The 18,477-nt window shown below is 43.2% G+C and overlaps 1 protein-coding gene across 5 annotated transcripts in view; it reads right to left on the reverse strand.

Moving 5' to 3' along the window:
• The window catches only part of DPP6 (dipeptidyl peptidase like 6), a 905,150-nt gene that overhangs the window by 327,107 nt on the left and 559,566 nt on the right, over positions 1–18,477 (reverse strand). For all 5 annotated transcript variants that reach the window (XM_032394354.1, XM_032394352.1, XM_032394353.1 and 2 more), the window contains exon 3: positions 9,627–9,725. In XM_032394354.1, coding sequence (XP_032250245.1) covers positions 9,627–9,725 — 99 coding nt within the window. The remainder of the gene's footprint in view (positions 1–9,626; positions 9,726–18,477) is intronic.

The raw sequence follows: 18,477 nt of genomic DNA on the forward strand, positions 1-18,477 counted from the left end.
TTGAAAAAGAAAAGCAAAGCTGGTGGCATCACAATTCTGGACTTCAAGCTCTATTACAAAGCTGTCATCATCAAGACAGTATGGTACTGACACAAAAACAGACACATAGATCAATGGAACAGAATAGAGAGCCCAGAAATGGACCCTCAACTCTATGGTCAACTAATCTTCAACAAAGCAGGAAAGAATGTCCAATGGAAAAAAGACAGTCTCTTCAACAAATGGTGTTGGGAACATTGGACAGCCACATGCAGAAGAATGAAATGACCATTTCTTTACACCACACACAAAAATAGACTCAAAATGGATGAAAGACCTAAATGTTAGACAGGAGTCCGTCAAAATCCTAGAGGAGAACACAGGCAGCAACCTCTTTGACCTCAGCCGCAGCAACGTCTTCCTAGAAACATTGCCAAAGGCACGGAAAGCAAGGGCAAAAAACTATTGGGACTTCATCAAGGTAAAAAGCTTTTGCACAGCAAAGGAAACAGTCAACAAAACCAAAAGACAACCAACAGAATGGGAGAAGATATTTGCAAATGACGTATCAGATAAAGGGTTAGTATCCGAAATCTATAAAGAACTTATCAAACTCAACACCCAAAGAAAAAATAATCCAATCAAGAAATAGGCAGAAGACATGAACAGACATTTTTCCAAAGAAGACATCCAAATGGCCAACAGACACATGAAAAAGTGCTCAACATCACTCGGCATCAGGGAAATCCAAATCAAAACCTCAATGAGATGCCACCTCACATCAGTCAGAATGGCTAAAATTAACAAGTCAGGAAAAGACAGATGTTGGCAAGGATGCAGAGAAAGGGGAACCCTCCTAGACTGTTGGTGGGAATGCAAGCTGGTTCAGCCACTCTGGAAAACAGTATGGAGGTTCCTCAAAAAGTTGAAAATAGAGCTACTGTATGACCCAGCAATTGCACTACTGGGTATTTACCCCAAAGATACAAATGTAGTGATCCGAAGGGGTACGTGCACCCTAATGTTTATAGCAGCAATGTCCACAATAGCCAAACTATGGAAAGAGCCAAGATGTTCATCAACAGATGAATGGATAAAGAAGATGTGGTATATATATATATATATATACATACATATATATATACACACACACACACACACACACACACAATGAAATATTATGCAGCCATCAAAAAACCCAAAATCTTGCCATTTATAATGACGTGGATGAAATTAGAGGGTATTATGCTAAGTGAAATAAGTCAATCAGAGAAAGACAAGTATCATATGATCTCACTGATATGAGAAATTGATATAAGGAATTCTTTTTTTTTTAAAGATTTTATTTATTTATTTGAGAGAGAGAATGAGATAGAGAGAGCATGAGAAGGGGGAGGGTTAGAGGGAGAAGCAGACTTCCTGCTGAGCAGGGAGCCCGATGCAGGACTCGATCCCAGGACTCCAGGATCACGACCTGAGCCGAAGGCATTCGCTTAACCAACTGAGCCACCCAGGCGCCCCATGAGGAATTGATATAAGGAATACTTAATCTCAGGAAACAAACTGAGATTTGCTGGAGTGGTGAGGGGTAGAAAGGATGGGGTGGCTGGGTGATGGACATTGGGGAGGGTATGTGCTATGGTGAGTGCTGTGAATTGTGCAAGACTGATGAATCACAGACCTGTACCTCTGAAACAAATAATACATTACATGTTAAAAGAAAAAAAAGAAAATAGTAGGAAGGGAAAAATAAAGGGGAAGAATCGGAGGGGGAGAAAAACCACGAGAGACTATGGACTCCGAGAAACAAACTGAGGGTTTTAGAGGGGAGGGGGTGGGGGGATAATAGTTTCAGCTCAGATGCTAGGAATGTGGAAGATGCATTAAGCACAGGACAGAACAATGCAGACAGGGGGCTGCCCAAAGAGCCTCAGTCAGAGCCTAGGATAGCAACGGTGTGGGTGCACTTTATTGCCTTAAAATAGTCTGAGACATAATTGGCCTCCTAATACCAGACAACTGGGGTTCTCTTCTCCTGAGGAAAAGTGGAATCTTGAAAACCACTACAAAAGAGAGAGAGGAAATTGGTGGTTTACACAATTGTGTCCTAGAATTTCATCTCATCTATTTCTTACAGACTTGAATACGGTGTAATGATGTTCTTCGATATGTATTTTATGCAATGACTTCAAATGATGCCACTGCTATTTTTACCTCCTCACCGAGACGTTGAAGAACACCTTTGGTCTCTGAAACTTGTCCTTTCTGGGCATTTCCCTGACGTTACTTCTGGCCAATTAGTATATGCTGCGCAAATGGCCTCTTAGGGCCTTCCTCACTTTCCACAACTCTATGACTTTATGGTTTTGATTGAAAAAATGTGGCTTTCACAAAGCAGCAGAAATACCCAAACCATTTTATACTTGAATTCCCCCTCTACCCAACTCCACGAGCTTTATATATATATATATAAAAAAAATCCATCTGTGTGTTCCGAATAACAAAAGAGAAGAGGAAAAAGCAAATATGGAAATCAAGTTGCTTTGAGCCCTGTGCTCTATCTCCAATTTTACCTTCTAAAACATATACTTTTCTGGTATCACCAGCCAGCTGATATTTTCCTACATTCAAAGGAAGCAATTTTCTCCAATTCTATGGTCTCTCTAGTATTCCATCCAAGAGACACAGAGGGCTCTCTGCTCACAAGGGGCTGGATTAATGGAAATGAGCATAAAAACAAACACAGATTCCGGAGCCAGCCACAGTGGTCTTCCGCCACAGTCCACCTGAAGCTGAACGGCTACAGCGAGGAGGACAGAGCGTCTGAGAAGCTCCCCCTTGGAGCTGCAGACACATGAGCTGGGCCCTGCGAGCAGCTCCTGCCCGTCAGCCCCGGGCGTGCCTGTGTCCTGAAGATACCGGCCGGGAACAGCACGTTCCCTGAAGGGTGCAGATGGCCCTGGCTTGCTCACTGCACAGGGCATGAGCTCACCAGACCATCTGCAAGCTTCAGTTCTTCCTAAGAGGCAAACCTGCAAAAGCAAACATGCTTATTGAGAGTACATCTGGCCTCGGACAATTTGTGCGGAGGGACTAGACTCCATGGATCCAGAGAAGATTGATGCTGTTGTTTACACATGCAGGGAGGGGAGAACAAAAGCTGTTTATAGCCAAATATTACACCCTCTTTCTGGCGTTAGTAAGAGTAAGAGGGTATCTCCTGGTAGAGGAAGTATGTGGCCACCGTGGGCAATTTCCCACTGATGCATTCTCCACCTGCCACCACAAAACGGGTAGGCTGGCTCTCCTAACTCACTTTCTCTGTGCCTTCCCTGATGTTGCACCTCAGGGCTCTCCTCCTGCCTCCTCTGGCCTTTGGCCCCCCTCCCCCACCCACCAGGAGACTTTAGCAGCCCCTCAGTGATGCCTACTTCCCACGTTTCTCCAAGCGGCTCTGACTGTTCTCCTAGCTTCATGCCTGGTCCTCAATATGTAAAGAGCATTTCTACTTAGTTATCTTCTGTCAACTTCTACTCTGAACTCATCATCTAACCATAGAAACCAACTCCCCATCAGTGCAATGGCCATTCCAGTTAACCAGGCTTCAAATCTCCGAGTCGTACCTGGCTGTCCTTCCTCCCATCCCTCCATTTCTACTCAGCTGCACATCCTATCATCCGTCATTCATGATGGCTTTTTATATCAGCCACTTCACTTCCACTCACACACTAACATTGCAGCTTCTGAAGATGGGCCAAATTAAGGTACATTTACGTAATGAGATCCTATTCAGACATTAAGATGATAATGGAAATACATATTTATTACATGGAAATATGTTTATGATCTATGTTATAAACTTCCCCCCCAAATGCACTTATTATTATCCCACATATTACATTACCTGAAAAGATAAGTATAAAAGAGAGGCACTCACACTGGCTCCCCACGTTCTTAGGGTGAGGCATGCAGTCCTGGCCCCCGGGACCCTCCATTTCTTGGACTCTCTGTGATCAGCCTTCTGCTTACTTTCCACTTACACACTTCTGCTTTTCTTCAGCCTTTGTGTCTCTCCAGCTTCCCCTTACTCTGAGCTGACTTGAGCTTCTTTTGATGGATTCAAGAGTCCATGTTCTTTCTCCCATAGGGTGGTTCATGCATAGGATGCTCCTAATGCCTAGCACACCCCCTCCTCTCTGCGTGCCTCACCCTAAGAACGGTGGGGAGCCAGTGTGAGCGCTGTGACGGGAGACTGGGGGAGGCTGGCCACGCGCCTGTGAGGCATCCATCAGACACCCCAGCGGACGTGTAAATCAGTCAGGGGGACACATACACACACTGCCACACACGGCACACGCTGGTAGCTCACAAGAGCGTGTGAGCTGCTACAGAATTGAAACTCACTGACACGAATAGTAACCACAGTCCTGGGCATGAATGATTTCCCCTAGGGGTGCACACAGTGAGAAGAAATGAGAGGTGTGAGGAATCCAGATATCTAGAAGTTGGAAACATAAAAACTCCACCCCAGTCCCTTAGGTGACCCCTTCTCCTGGCACCAGAAAGAGCCTTTATCCGAGGAGCAGCTGGAGGGCCCTGCTCCTGGTCTTGCTTGCAGCATGCCTGTCTCTGGTCGGGATCCTTCTGGGGGGACCACTGCCAAATCTGCCTGTGGCATGGCATCATGAACCCAGATGTCTGGCTGAGTCTGGATGGGTGCTGAGTATGTTGGGTGGGGCTGGCACAGTTCCTGATGGATCGATATGAGGTACAAGAGACAGAGCAGAGCAAAGGATGACTCTGAGCTTTCTAGCCTGTTCTGCTGAAAGGATGGACTTCCCATGGACTGACTTGGGAGAAGCAGTGGATAGGGCAGGGGTTATTTTTTGGTTTTTGTTTTGTGTGTGTGTCGGGGGGGGGGAATGATCAAGAACTCAGATTTGGAGTTTGAAGCTGAAGGTTGTGATGATAGCTGAGAACTTCGGGAGACATGCAGTGTGGAGACACACATTCAGGAGACATCAGTAGATGGAGGATACTTAACGTCATGAAACTCGATGAAAACCCTGAGGGAGGAAGTGCAGATATTCAGTGGGGAGGACCAGAGGCTGAGCCCTGGGACCCACCACCATGAAAGGTCAGGGAGAAGAGCAAGAAGCAGCACAGGAGCCTGAGAAGGAGTCACCCCTACCGTCGAAATAAAGCCAAGGGAATATGATGACCTATAGGTCAGGGGGAAGTCCACCCAGGTGGAGGGAGTAATCAGTTGACAGGTAAAGTAAGATGAGGTCTGAGAAGTGACCATGGGAGGCAGCTACCTGGAGGTTAGCGGGGACTGCATGGAGGAGTTTCGGTGGGTGCTGGGGTGAAAGCCTGACCCCCTCACATCACGGAATCCCAGCACAGCACATCAAGGAATCCAGGAGGCTGAGCAGTACAATGTGGTTACTACAAAAGAAGGGAGAATTCCCTCCACCAAGTGAGTGTGTGGAGAGACTGCACTGTGGCCAGTTTGAGGACGTGTGGACCTCCTTCTTTGTAGGGGGTGCTCAATGTATCCATTCTACTGATCCACAGACCTCATCTGGTTGCAACCAATATGTGAGGGTAGAGAGTATGAAGACTATTATACCAATCATTCTCAGAAAAGGTAGATTAGAGCAAGTCTCTAGTATAAAAATGGGTGAGGAGAAATTTAACTCTAACCCGATAAATTTCCTCTTGATAAAGTGTATGAGGTTCTAGACTATTAACTCCAATACTAAACCTAAGCTACACTTGTTATCTTTAGTGGTTGATGTGCACTAAAAAATAATAATAAAAATACAACAATCAAGTTACTTTCTCCATGGGGAATTACTCCACTTTCTTTATCACTTAGGTATTCTGTTAGCTTGACATCATGGGAATAAGGAGAGCTAGAATAGAGAATTTAAGGGAAGACAATAATTCTGAAATATTCGCAACTTATAGTTTTGGATAAAACGCACTATGTTGCTAGTGAGGTTGTGAAAGAAAATGGCTGGACACCAGAAACCTGGGTTCGATCCAATGTAGCACAATTTATAAAGACCAGAGAGACCCAGGTTCAAGTCCAAATTTTGCTACTTACTAACTGTGATATTGATCAAGTTATTTGAACACCATAAGCCTCAGTTTCCTCATCTGTAAAATGGGAATAATGGTTGTGAGAATTAAATGATTTAATATGTACAAAGCACTTAGCCTAGAGCATAAGATATAGGAAACCCCCAGGAGGTTATGATGATGGTGGTAATGTGATGATGATGGTAATGATGATGATGTGATGTGATGTGATGATGATGGTGGTGGTAAGGATGATGGTGGTATTGATGTCATATGATGTGATGATGTTATGTGATGATAATGGTGATGATGATGGTAATAGTGATGATGGTGATGATGGTGGTGATGGTGATGGTGGTGATGGTGATGGTGGTGATGGTGATGGTGGTGATGGCAATGATGATGGTGGTGGTAAGGATGATGATGGTGGTATTGATGTCATATGATGTGATGATGTGATGTGATGGTAATGGTGATGATGATGGTAATGATGATGATGGTGGTGATGGTGATGGTTGTGATGGTGATGGTGGTGGTGATGGTGATGATGGTGTGGTGGTGATAATGATGAAGAAGAGAGGAGGAACAGACAGAGGAGAAAGGAAAAGAGGAGGAGAGAAAGGAGGCTGTCATGGTGATGGTGGTGGTAGAAGGTACGGTAGATGACAGAGGTGACTCTCAAGGCTACCAGTAAGAAACAGCTCCCTGGGCCCAACACTGTTTCCCTTGCCTGCTGCACTGTGGGCACTCAGTAAATACTAACTGAAATGAAGCAATGTTCTGATAATTTCTAAAGCACACACAGCTTCACATCATTCGATAATCCTATGACTGTGGTAATCCTTCCCTGGATCTTCACATTTAGACTTGTGATATTAAAGAAATGGACAAATTCTTTATGGTATTTGTGAAGAATCAATTATAAAGTCTCAGTTAACCACTGTAAAGCTACTTCATCCATTTAAGCTATTACATTTTAGGGATCAGGGAGAAAGGGAATGATCAGGAAGAGGAACGCATGAAAGAACAGCGGGAGGACAGATAAGAGGAGTGTAGGGAGAAAAACAGTCATGTTCGCTTACCCTCTGGTTGGTGCCTAGTCTTTGGAGAAACCTGACTACTGGTTACTTTGTAGCAAAATGTTACACTGGATGTGTACATTTACAAAGGGAGAGTACTTCTAAGAAAGGTCCTGGACACCAAAGGCACTTCATTTAGAATTGCAGGTGGTCTTCATGAATAGAATTAACCTGCCAAACAGGTAGGCTGGACATTTTCTGCTGGACAGACACGAGGCCATTTCTCAATTGCTTGTATCAACTCCCAACTTTGCCAATAAAGAAATTTTGGCTTGTTTCCTCTGGCCGGAGAGCCAGCACACCTCTGGCCCAGCTCCACTCCTCTGCAGTGTGAATTAGCTCATGAGATACAAACTCCTTATAACCAACATAGTTCCAGCAGAAACTTACCAGCACTTGTGACTCCAGATCTAGGCTTTTTTTAAAATTTTGTTTTTTGCTTATAGAATGCTGATTTAGGCCCAGTCTGCAACTATGGGCACCCTAATAAACAGACATAGGAATATTATTTTAGCACTTCATGGAGTCTTTGCAGGGCTTCTTCTGACTTGCTCTGAACCCCACAGCTATGGTTCAGTGTTCCTCGTCTCCAATTTGTTTTATCCCTAGATTTTGCCTCTCTACCAGTTTTCCTCTCCTCCCCCTCCCTTCTCTCCTCTTTTTCTCTCTCTACTTTCTTTTCTTCACTAAGGTTTAGCACAGACTAACATTCTAGCCTTACATTCCCCGGGGGTCTATTCTCTGCTTTCTCTAATTAGTAAACCCCTAGCCATTCTTTAAGACTGAAATGCCTGGCCACTCATTGTTAGCTCTGTTTCTAGAATGACTTCACAATCTTTAAGAAGAGGGTAACCACCTTTCATTCCCAAGATTGAGCCCGGAGTACGCTATTGGTACTTTCCTCCTGCCTATGCAAAGGGTCAACACAAACTGAGAGCAAGTGCTAAGTCTCCCTCAACACAAAAGGTAAAATTACTTCCTCCATCAAACAAAAAGACCTTGGCTCTCTCTGCATTCTGGATTTCTGTGGGTCCCCCCCAACCGCTATTCCCAGCACACTGCTCCTATTTCTCCCTCTGTGTATAAAATATATTCCCTCTGAACTCCATCTACTTCTTTCATTTTTTTTTTTTTAAAGATTTTATTTATTTATTTGAGACAGAGAGAATGAGAGAGAGAGAGAGAGAGAGCACATGAGATGGGGGAGGGTCAGAGGGAGAAGCAGGCTCCCCGCCGAGCAGGGAGCCCGATGCGGGACTCGATCCAGGGACTCCAGGATCATGACCTGAGCCGAAGGCAGTCGCTTAACCAACTGAGCCACCCAGGCGCCCCTACTTCTTTCATTTTTAAATAAGCTAATCTAAGGATCAGAAATGAATACTGAGGCCACAGTTGAGGATAAAAGAGAAGCTCCTGCCCTAGCTGGAGACAAATGGAGAAGAGCCATTGCTAGTGGATTTTTGAGAGTTTGTGAAGCATGAGCAGTGTTTCAGAAGCAGCCTGACAGCAAGAAAACACAATAACACTGTGTCACTCAACAAGACAGTAGTGGGAAGAGCACTAAATGGGAAGTCAAGAGACAGGTTTCCAACTACATCTGCGCCACTGGCAAGCTGTGTGACCTCAAAAAAAAATCATTTAACCTCTCTGGGCCTCATTTATTATAAAAGCCAGGATTTGAACTAGACCGCCAGCATTCCACCATAAAGGTTCTCTGACCTGAGGATTAAGTTTCAAGTGCATCCCACTGAAGATCCCTCAATGAAATCCACGTTCATGGAGACAGCAGGAGAGGTATGCTGGCTGGACTACTTAAGGGGGAGGCAGCAAAGCGTGCACAGGATGGTGCATGGTCATTCACACCTTCTCTCCCATGACTACACTCGGAAATTAGTTCAGCCACAAGTGGATGAAATGGATTATGTTCTGGACCAAAAAATGCATCATGAACATACATATTGCCTTTTGCCTCCAATTGTGTTTTGTTGTTTAATTCCCCCCCACAAAACAAGAAAAGTAGATTACATCCAGACTAAAGAGCAAGAGGAAAATAAATTTATTCTCAAATGTGTACCAGGCTCCATACTCTCGTTCATTTACTGGCATTCAAGAAGAAGCCTTTGAGTTCCTTTCGACCCCTCTATCTAGCCGGGAGTGAAAGCAGGGCCGTATAAAAGGGAAGAAAGAACACGGAGAGCGAGGGAGCTCGCCTGTATCTCTGGCTGGTCCTGTTGCTTAGCAACAGCTCACATCTCCATCTGAGAAAGAATGATTCGGGGAGGTGACACAGAGAACCCACTTCTCACGAAGAAACAGCCCCATTTTACCAGATGCACATTTTTTAGAATGATAATAAGATGATTATCACAGCAAGAGCTCTGGGCATCCACTTCTACAGCCAAAGAGAGAACATGGTCTAACAGACCAAACCCAAACTGTGGAAAAGTAGCTTCCTGTGCGCACGCAGGACTCAGGACTTACCACTTATCCACTTAGCCTCAGGGTCGTGAATTTTGAAATCATCACTGAAGAGATCTTCTACTGTGACCTTCTTCTTTTGAGACAGACTATTATCTTCCGCTAGAAAAGAACATGGCAAATAGTTAAACCTTTTATTTTGGGGTAAAAAAAGAGAGGACCATAAAACATTGGGGTTGCCATTCAGAAATAGTAGGTATGGTAAAACATATACCTTCTCTACATAACATAAGGGCTGAACAAAAGCTAGTCATGCTTTTTGGTTTTAATTAAAATATCAAAAACTATGGTAAGGGGGGGCGCCTGGGTGGCTCAGTCGTTAAGCGTCTGCCTTCTGCCTTCGGCTCAGGTCATGATCCCAGGGTCCTGGGATTGAGCCCCACATCGGGCTCCCTGCTCAGCGGGAAGCCTGCTTCTCCCTCTTCCACTCCCCCTGCTTGTGTTCCCTCTCTCGCTGTGTCTCTCTCTGTCAAATAAATAAATAAAAATCTAAAAAAAAAAAAAAAACTATGGTAAGGGGATCATGGTGCAGTAAAATGGTATCATTTCTCCCCCTCCACTCGAACACACAAATGATCGTATTTCTTAGGAACAGAGGTAAACGTTTCAAGACTGATTTATGAACAACAAGGTGGGAATATCAGGAGAGGAAGCAACAGATGTCCAGAATGGATCTCAGTGGTGTGATGTAATCAATCACTCATGATGCATTTATTCAATGCCAACACTTGGCAGCATGTTGGGTGCTGGGGATGAAAAGGTGAGTGACATATCCTGTAAGTATTGATTCTCCATATGCCTCACTTGTCCCTGGCTGTCTCTGGGTTGGGAATCAGTTCTTGTTCAGATAGAATCACACCTCAAATGTCTGTGTGCAGACTACCAGATTTCACCTTGCTTCCTTCTCCATCACTCCACTTGGGAGTAAGCACCTGGGGTGAGCCTTGAAGGTACCAATCTCATATCCATCCCAACAGGAGATGTTTAGTTAATGGCACCGGAGGGTGAGCCTATAGAAACCTGGCACCGTTCATCCTCTTTCCCAAGATGGAAGCTTCTGGGGTTGTAGCTAACAGAGTGAACACACAAGGGTAGTACGTTAGACCACTCTCACTTCTGCTATACCAGCAACAGTATTAACCATTCCTGATGCACATCATCCTTCTAGAACAGAAGATGGCAGCTGTCAGGGCACTTCTCTTGAAGACTCGGGGTCCTCATTTAATCAGTTCTGTGCTGGGCTGCTGTGTGGGGCTCTCCTCAGTGCCAATCAAGGTGTGTAGGTCTGTGTGCAGCTTACGTGAGGGGGTTTCAGATCCATGTTGTTTTTACATTTTGATGTTTGGTTGTTATGCCTGTTTCTCTTTTCAGTTTCTGGCTGTGGAGCCAGCTTCTTGTTCTTGGGCTGTCCTAGAGCTTGCCCTCAACAGGACCCTTTGCCTTTTTTAATTTTCTGCTTCAAAATCTGTGGCAGGTGGGGAAAACAATGAGCACTTTTGCTAGATAGCATGATAACATAAATAAATACTCTCTGAATGAACCCCCCAAAGCTCCTTGTAGGATTCTAATGCATAGATTTTATTACATCTCCTATATGGTTTCTTTCTTTTGGCCTCTCTGGATGTTATCGATTACTGAAGTTGTCAGAAGAGTCACGTGTTACTGTGTGCATTGATTAATTTCTTGAATATCAAAAAGGACTAATGTGTGTAAAAGTCTTTTGAAAATTACAGAATGCTACCTTTCAAAGTGACCTTCGTTAGACCTGATTACATGGGGAGCTCTCCTAGGTGCTAAACAAAACCTGTTAAACCAAATCTAATTCTTCCCTGTAGGACCTTTCCATCTGCAACCGAAGCAGCCCCAGAAAAAGGTACACACAGCTTTAGACACGATGCATGTCAGTGTGGAAAACAAACAGTAAATGAATATTTTAAAGATAACTAGACATCAATGTAGTGAAGTAATACTGTGATCTACTAATTAAGAAATATATTTGCAACTAGTTGAAAAATCAGTCCTAGAGATCGAATGCACAGTATAGTGATTACAGACAACAATGCTGTATTATAAATAACAAATTTGCTAAGAGATTAGATCTTACTTATTCCCACTAAAAAAAGAAATGATAATTATGTGACCTGATAAAGGCATTAGCTAACCCCCCAAAGGCAATCATATTGAAATATATAAATGTATTAAATCAGCATGTTGCACACTTTAAACTTACACAATAGCATGTGTCGAGTATATTTCAATAAAAAATAAAATAAATAAAACAAGAACAAAGTATAAAAGTTTCTGAGATAACAGACGGTTGTACAATGGCCCAAAGCAGAGTGTAAAAAAAAAAGAAAAGAAATCTGAGACACTCTTAAGCATATGGTCAGAAAATAAATAGTTCTATTAAAACATAAATTTTATCTGAGTAAACTTCACTATTCAAGGAAGATTCTAGCTCACTTCTTCAGGTATCCATGCATGTAATGAGAAAAGAATGTAAGCCTGCCACTTAAACAAACTTCAGGTAAAAGATGAAAAAGGTAATTTATTCACTTTCTGAAAATCTCTTTTTACAAACAACTGTTCTATTACTGTAAAAATGTCTTTTGCTTTTTTAAACTATTATTTTTAAAGATATTTTATTTTTAATTTAATTTTATTGTTATGTTAATCACCATACATTACATCATTAGTTTTTGATGTAGTGTTCCATGATTCATTGTTTGTGTATAACACCCAGTGCTCCATTCAATATGTGCCCTCTTTAATACCCATCACCAGGCTAACCCATGCCCCCACCCCCCTCCCCTCTAGAACCCTCAGTTTGTTTCTCAGAGTCCATAGTCTCTCATGGTTCATATCCCCCTCCGATTTCCCCCCCTTCATTTTTCCCTTCCCACTATCTTCTCTTTTTTTTTTTTAACATATAATGTATTATTTGTTTCAGAGGTACAGGTCTGTGATTCATCAGTCTTGCACAATTCACAGCACTCACCATAGCACACACCCTCCCCAATGTCCATCACCCAGCCACCCCAACCCTCCCACCCCCCACCACTCCAGCAACCCTCAGTTTGTTTCCTGAGATTAAGAATTCCTCATATCAGTGAGATCATATGATACTTGTCTTTCTCTGATTGACTTATTTCGCTTAGCATAATATCCTCTAGTTCCATCCATGTTGTTGCAAATGCCAAGATTTCATGGTTTTTTTGATGGCTGCATAATATTCCATTGTACATATATACCACATCCTCTTTATCCATTCATCTGTTGATGAACATCTTGGCTCTTTCCATAGTTTGGCCATGTGGAAATTGCTGCTATAAACATCAGGGTGCACGTACCCCTTCTGATCATTACATATGTATCTTTGTGGTAAATACCCAGTAGTGCAATTACTCTGTCGTATGGTAGCTCTATTTTCAACTTTTTGAGGAACCTCCATACAGTTTTCCAGAGTGGCTGTACCAGCTTGCATTCCCACAACAGTGTAGGAGGGTTCCCCTTTCTCCACATCCTCACCAACATGTCGTTTCCTGACTTGTTAATTTTAGCCATTCTGACTGATGTGAGGTGGCATCTCATTGAGGTTTTGATTTGGATTTCCCTGATGCCGAGTGATGTTGAGCACTTTTTCATGTGTCTGTTGGCCATTTGGACGTCTTTAGCCCATTTCTTGATTGGATTATTTGTTCTTTGGGTGTTGAGTTTGATAAATTCTTCATAGATTTTGGATATTAGCCCTTTATCTGATATGTCATTTGCAAATATCTTCTCCCATTCTGTTGGTTATCTTTTGGTTTTGTTGACTGTTTCCTTTGCTGTGCAAAAGCTTTTTATCTTGATGAAGTCCCAATAGTTCATTTTTGCCCTTGCTTCCCTTGCCTTTGGGGATGTTTCTAGGAAGAAGTTGCTGCGGCTGAGGTCGAAGAGGTTGCTGCCTGTGTTCTCCTTTAGGATTTTGATGGACTCCTGTCTCACATTTAGGTCTTTGAACCATTTTGAGTCTATTTTCGTGTGTGGTGTAAAGAAATGTCCAGACACATTCTGCATGTCCAATTTTCCCAACACCATTTGTTGAAGAGACTGTCTTTATTCCATTGGATATTCTTTCCTGCTTTGTTGAAGATTAGTTGACCATAGAGTTGAGGGTCCATTTCTGGGCTCTCTATTCTGTTCCATTGATCTGTGTGTCTGTTTTTGTGCCAGTACCATACTGTCTTGATGATGACAGCTTTGTAATAGAGCTTGAAGTCCAGAATTGTGATGCCACCAGCTTTGCTTTTCTTTTTCAATATTCCTCTGGCTATTCGGGGTCTTTTCTGGTTCCATACAAATTTTAGGATTATTTGTTCCATTTCTTTGAAGAAAGTGGATGGTATTTTGATGGGGATTGCATTGAATGTGTAGATTGCTCTAGGTAGCATTGACATCTTCACAATATTTGTTCTTCCAATCCATGAGCATGGGACGTTTTTCCATTTCTTTGTGTCTCCCTCAATTTCTTTCATGAGTATTTTATAGTTTTCTGAGTACAGATTCTTTGTCTCTTTGGTTAGATTGATTCCTAGGTATCTTATGGTTTTGGGTGCAATTGTAAATGGGATCAACTCCTTAATTTCTCTTTCTTCTGTCTTGTTGTCAGTGTATAGGAATGTCACTGATTTCTGTGCATTGATTTTATATCCTGCCACTTTACTGAATTCCTGTATGAGTTCTAGCAGTTTTGGGGTGGAGTCTTTTGGGTTTTCCACATAAAGTATCATATCATCTGCAAACAGTGAGAGTTTGACTTCTTTGCCGATTCGGATGCCTTTTATTTCTTTTTGTTGTCTGATTGCTGTGGTTAGGACTTCTAGTACTATGTTGAATAGCAGTGGTGATAGTGGACATCCCTGCCATGTTCCTGACCTTAGGGGGAAAGCTCTCAGTTTTTCTCCATTGAGAATGATATTCGCTTTGGGTTTTTCATAGATGGCCTTTATGATATTGAGGTATGTACCCTCGATCCCTATACTCTGAAGAGTTTTAATCAAGAAAGTTGCTGTACTTTGTCAAATGCTTTTTCTGCATCTATTGAGAGGATCATATGGTTCTTGTTCTTTTTTTTATTAATGTATTGTATCACATTGATTGCTTTGCGGATGTTGAACCAACCTTGCAGCGCAGGGATAAATCCCACTTTGTCGTGGTGAATAATCCTTTTAATGTATTGTTGGATCCTATTGGCTAGTATTTTGGTGAGAATTTTTGCATCCATGTTCATCAAGGATATTGGTCTATAATTCTCCTTTTTGATGGGGTCTTGTCTGGTTTGGGGAACAAGGTAATGGTGGCCTCATAAAACGAGTTTGGAATTTTTCCTTCCATTTCTATTTTTTGGAACAGTTTCAGAAGAAGTGTTTCTATCTCTGGCTCACGACCCCGTGTGGAGTCTCCAAACCCAGCAGATCCCTGCGGTGCACTCCCGCGCCGCTCCTCCCGGGGGGAGGAAGGGGAGTCTCCCCGGATCTGCCACTTGTTGGGTCCCTGCTGGAGGAGCAGGGGCCCGACTATGCCGCGGATCACAGTTTATCGCAACCCCGAGCTAAAACCCGCTCCTTGGCTCCATCTCTGCAGCCGGCTTCCCCGCTCCGATACCTGGGAGCTCTGCCACACTCAGGCACCCCCGGTCTTTCTGTAACCCCGAGGGTCCTGAGACCGCACTGCCCCAGTGAGGGTTCCACCTCCCGCTTAGCCACTGGAGCGACGTCCCTCAGCTGAGCAGACTTCTAAAAGTTCCGATTTTGTGTTCCGCTGCTCTATCACTTGCCAGTAGCGGCTGATGGAGGCCCCTTCCCCCACCGTCTATCCTCCCGAATATCGCCTCGGAATTCACTTCTTCACACGTCCTACCTTCCAGAAAGTGGTCACTTTTCTCTTCAGAGAGTTGCTGCTATTCTTTTCTTCAATCTCCTGTTGAGTTCATAGGTGTTCAGAATGGTTTGATCCCTATTTAGCTGACTTCCTGGGACCAGATGAAATTTAGGTCTCCTACTCCTCTGCCATCTTGCTCCTCCTAAGCTGGTGTTCTGATTTTTAGGGGATAGTTCCTGCAGGTTCTTGTAACTCAGTTGTAAGCTTCTTCCCTGCAAGTGTCCTGTGTCATGAGAGACTCCTGGTGGTGTGGTCGCCAGCAATGTCCTGGGCACTTGGAGGCTATCTGGGTCGCATGCTGCCATTTGGGCTGGAGCCCTTTGCCAGTTATGGGTGATGTGATTCAAGACCTTCTGACCATGAGCCCAGTTTTAAGGCAGGGGGCACCTGTCCAGTCCCTAGCCCCCTCATGGACACCAATATCCTAGCCCCTCTTGTTGGGTCTGACTCCAGTCTCTGCTGCTTGAGGGTGGCAGGAGTTTGGTCTTACTTGCTGCTGTAAGTTTTCACCTGGTGGTCCTTCTTTCAAGGATACCATTCTGTTCTAGGTATATGAAAAACTCTTTCTTGTTTTTGAGTGCAGCTATGTTTTGACTATTTATTTTCTCTCATTTCTACCTGCTTGAAAACAGAAGGGAAAGATTTCTGTGCTCAATCAGCCATCTTAAACCAGAAGTCACCTTGAACCAGAAGTCGACTTAAAGTGGAAGTCAACATACCGGTGGAGATACAAGAAGTGCCCAGTGGCTTTTATAGTTTGGATTTCATCCTGAAGGTAATCGGGGGATGACTGAAAAGTAAAGTTATCTTCAGCCCGATAGCTGGATAACCACATGGCACTTGTAGTTACCGTGGCATCCTGGTCAGCTCACTGGCATTCAGAGGCACCTCCCAATCCCTAGCGAGGCAGCTATCTTTATGTAGGTCAGAATACAATGCAAATTGCTCATGATCCTCTCCGGATGCTTGTTAAATAGTTATGTTGTTAAGTAGCACAATTACTGGGGAACATTTTGGAATGTTCTCTAGAGATTTTTAAAATTAGAAATAAATTCCACCACCCTAAAATGGATTAATGTGAAGCAAAACCTCTTGAGGTTTTCAATCACTGCAAGTGGAGGTTAGCTACTGACAAACCCAATTTAGTAACAAAGAAAACCTACCAGATTAGTGAGAGGTCTCTTGTTAGTTCTGCTTGTGTTAGAAACTGGAATAAGTGACAACTCCAAAAATGCTCTGCTGTCTTGGTAGGACACTGACAATTTTAACTCTTGATCTTATAAGAAACAGGAGGAAGCAAAGCCATTTTATAGAAGGCAAACGTGAGCTACTGAGAGGTTGCAAGGCTTCTCTGAAGAAGTGGAAAGTGAGTCAAGCTAGATGAGCCACACTCACAGGGAAATCGTTCACAGAATCTGGCTTGTGTGCAACCTATTCCAAAAGTGGGATGCTAATTAAATTCTAGAATACAGAAAATATCAGACAGGTAATGCTTATGAGGAGCCTGATAAAACACTATGTTCTCCAGGTTAAAAAAAATTCTGTAAATAAAGAAAAAGGTTTAAAAACCATTTTTATTGACACATTTCTGTGATGAGAAAAATTTAGCCTCTGAATCAGATCAACAAGGAACACACACAACAGTGGCACTCAGCAAGTGTTCACCCCGCTGTGTGTGATGTGGCAGGTGTCAAGTATAAGGATTTTCAAACCAAGAAGACAAAGACTGTGGTGGGCGGGTGGGACACAGCTTCACAGCGGAGGCAGATCCCAACTGCAGACTCAGAGTAAAAGTACTCTGATATTTAGAATAAGTCACAGGGAACATATTTGCATGCTCTTTCTATAGAAGCTCGTAATATTTGTTTGCTTCTATACAAACACTCAGAAGAACATATGGAAATCAAACTGTTTTTTTAAAAGACTGACTGATTGATTGATTGATTGATTTGAGGGAGAGAGAGAGAGAGAGAGAGAGCACGAGCAGGAGAGATAGAGGAAGAGGGAGAGAGAATCTCAAGCAGACTCTCTGCTGAGCACAGAGCCTGACGTGGGGCTGGATCTCACAACCCTGAGATCATGACCTGAGCTAAAATCAAGAGCTGGACACTCAACCGACTGTGCCACCCAGGAGCACAGAAACTGTCCATTTTTCCAAGTCTGAACTGTTAATTCACGAGTTCCAATGATACAGATTTGCTTAACATCAGCTCACTGCTGCTTGTACCATAAGTGATGAACCTAACATGGACAGCCATTTAGTCCAAGGAAAAAGCTATGAAAACACAGGAGCAATTCCCTTCACTCTGCCAGCATGGTAATGGAGTGAGTGCTCTATGCAGATGCTGGAATCAATACTGCCAGTTAGAACTTTTTTTTTAAGAAGTACAATCAATGCTATCTGTTGTAAATGATACTCATATTTCCTTGGTAGATTCTTATCATAATGAAAGAATAAATTTAGTCATGCTTCACTATCAACAACTTAGGAACAATGAACTTTAAACTGGGTAACATGCCTACAGGTCGTGAAATGGAGCATACCCAGAGTCTTACCATAACTCGTTCTGGTGACTTAGATGATGATATTTGGGACTTTTGAGCTGATGAAATTTTGGACTCTGAGTTGATGCTGCAATAGCTTGGGACTTCTGGGGACCTTAGGATGGAGAGAATGTACTTTGTATGTGGGATGCATGTGAATCTTTAAGGGCTGGGGGGTCAGACTGTGGGTAAAATAATGCCCCTCAAAGGTGTCCATGAGGACAGGTGTTTGGGATTGAGTGCACCCCTCTCCCATTCATATGCTGAAGCCCTAACCCCCAGTGTGACTATATTTGGAGGTACAGCCCTAAAGGAGGTAATTAAAGTTAGATGGGACCATAAAGGTGGGGTTCTATTCCAACAGAACCGGTGTCCTTGTAAGGAAAGA

This window comes from Phoca vitulina, unplaced genomic scaffold (assembly GCF_004348235.1).
Source record: "Phoca vitulina isolate PV1807 unplaced genomic scaffold, GSC_HSeal_1.0 scaffold80, whole genome shotgun sequence".
Classification (NCBI taxonomy): Eukaryota; Metazoa; Chordata; class Mammalia; order Carnivora; family Phocidae; genus Phoca; species Phoca vitulina.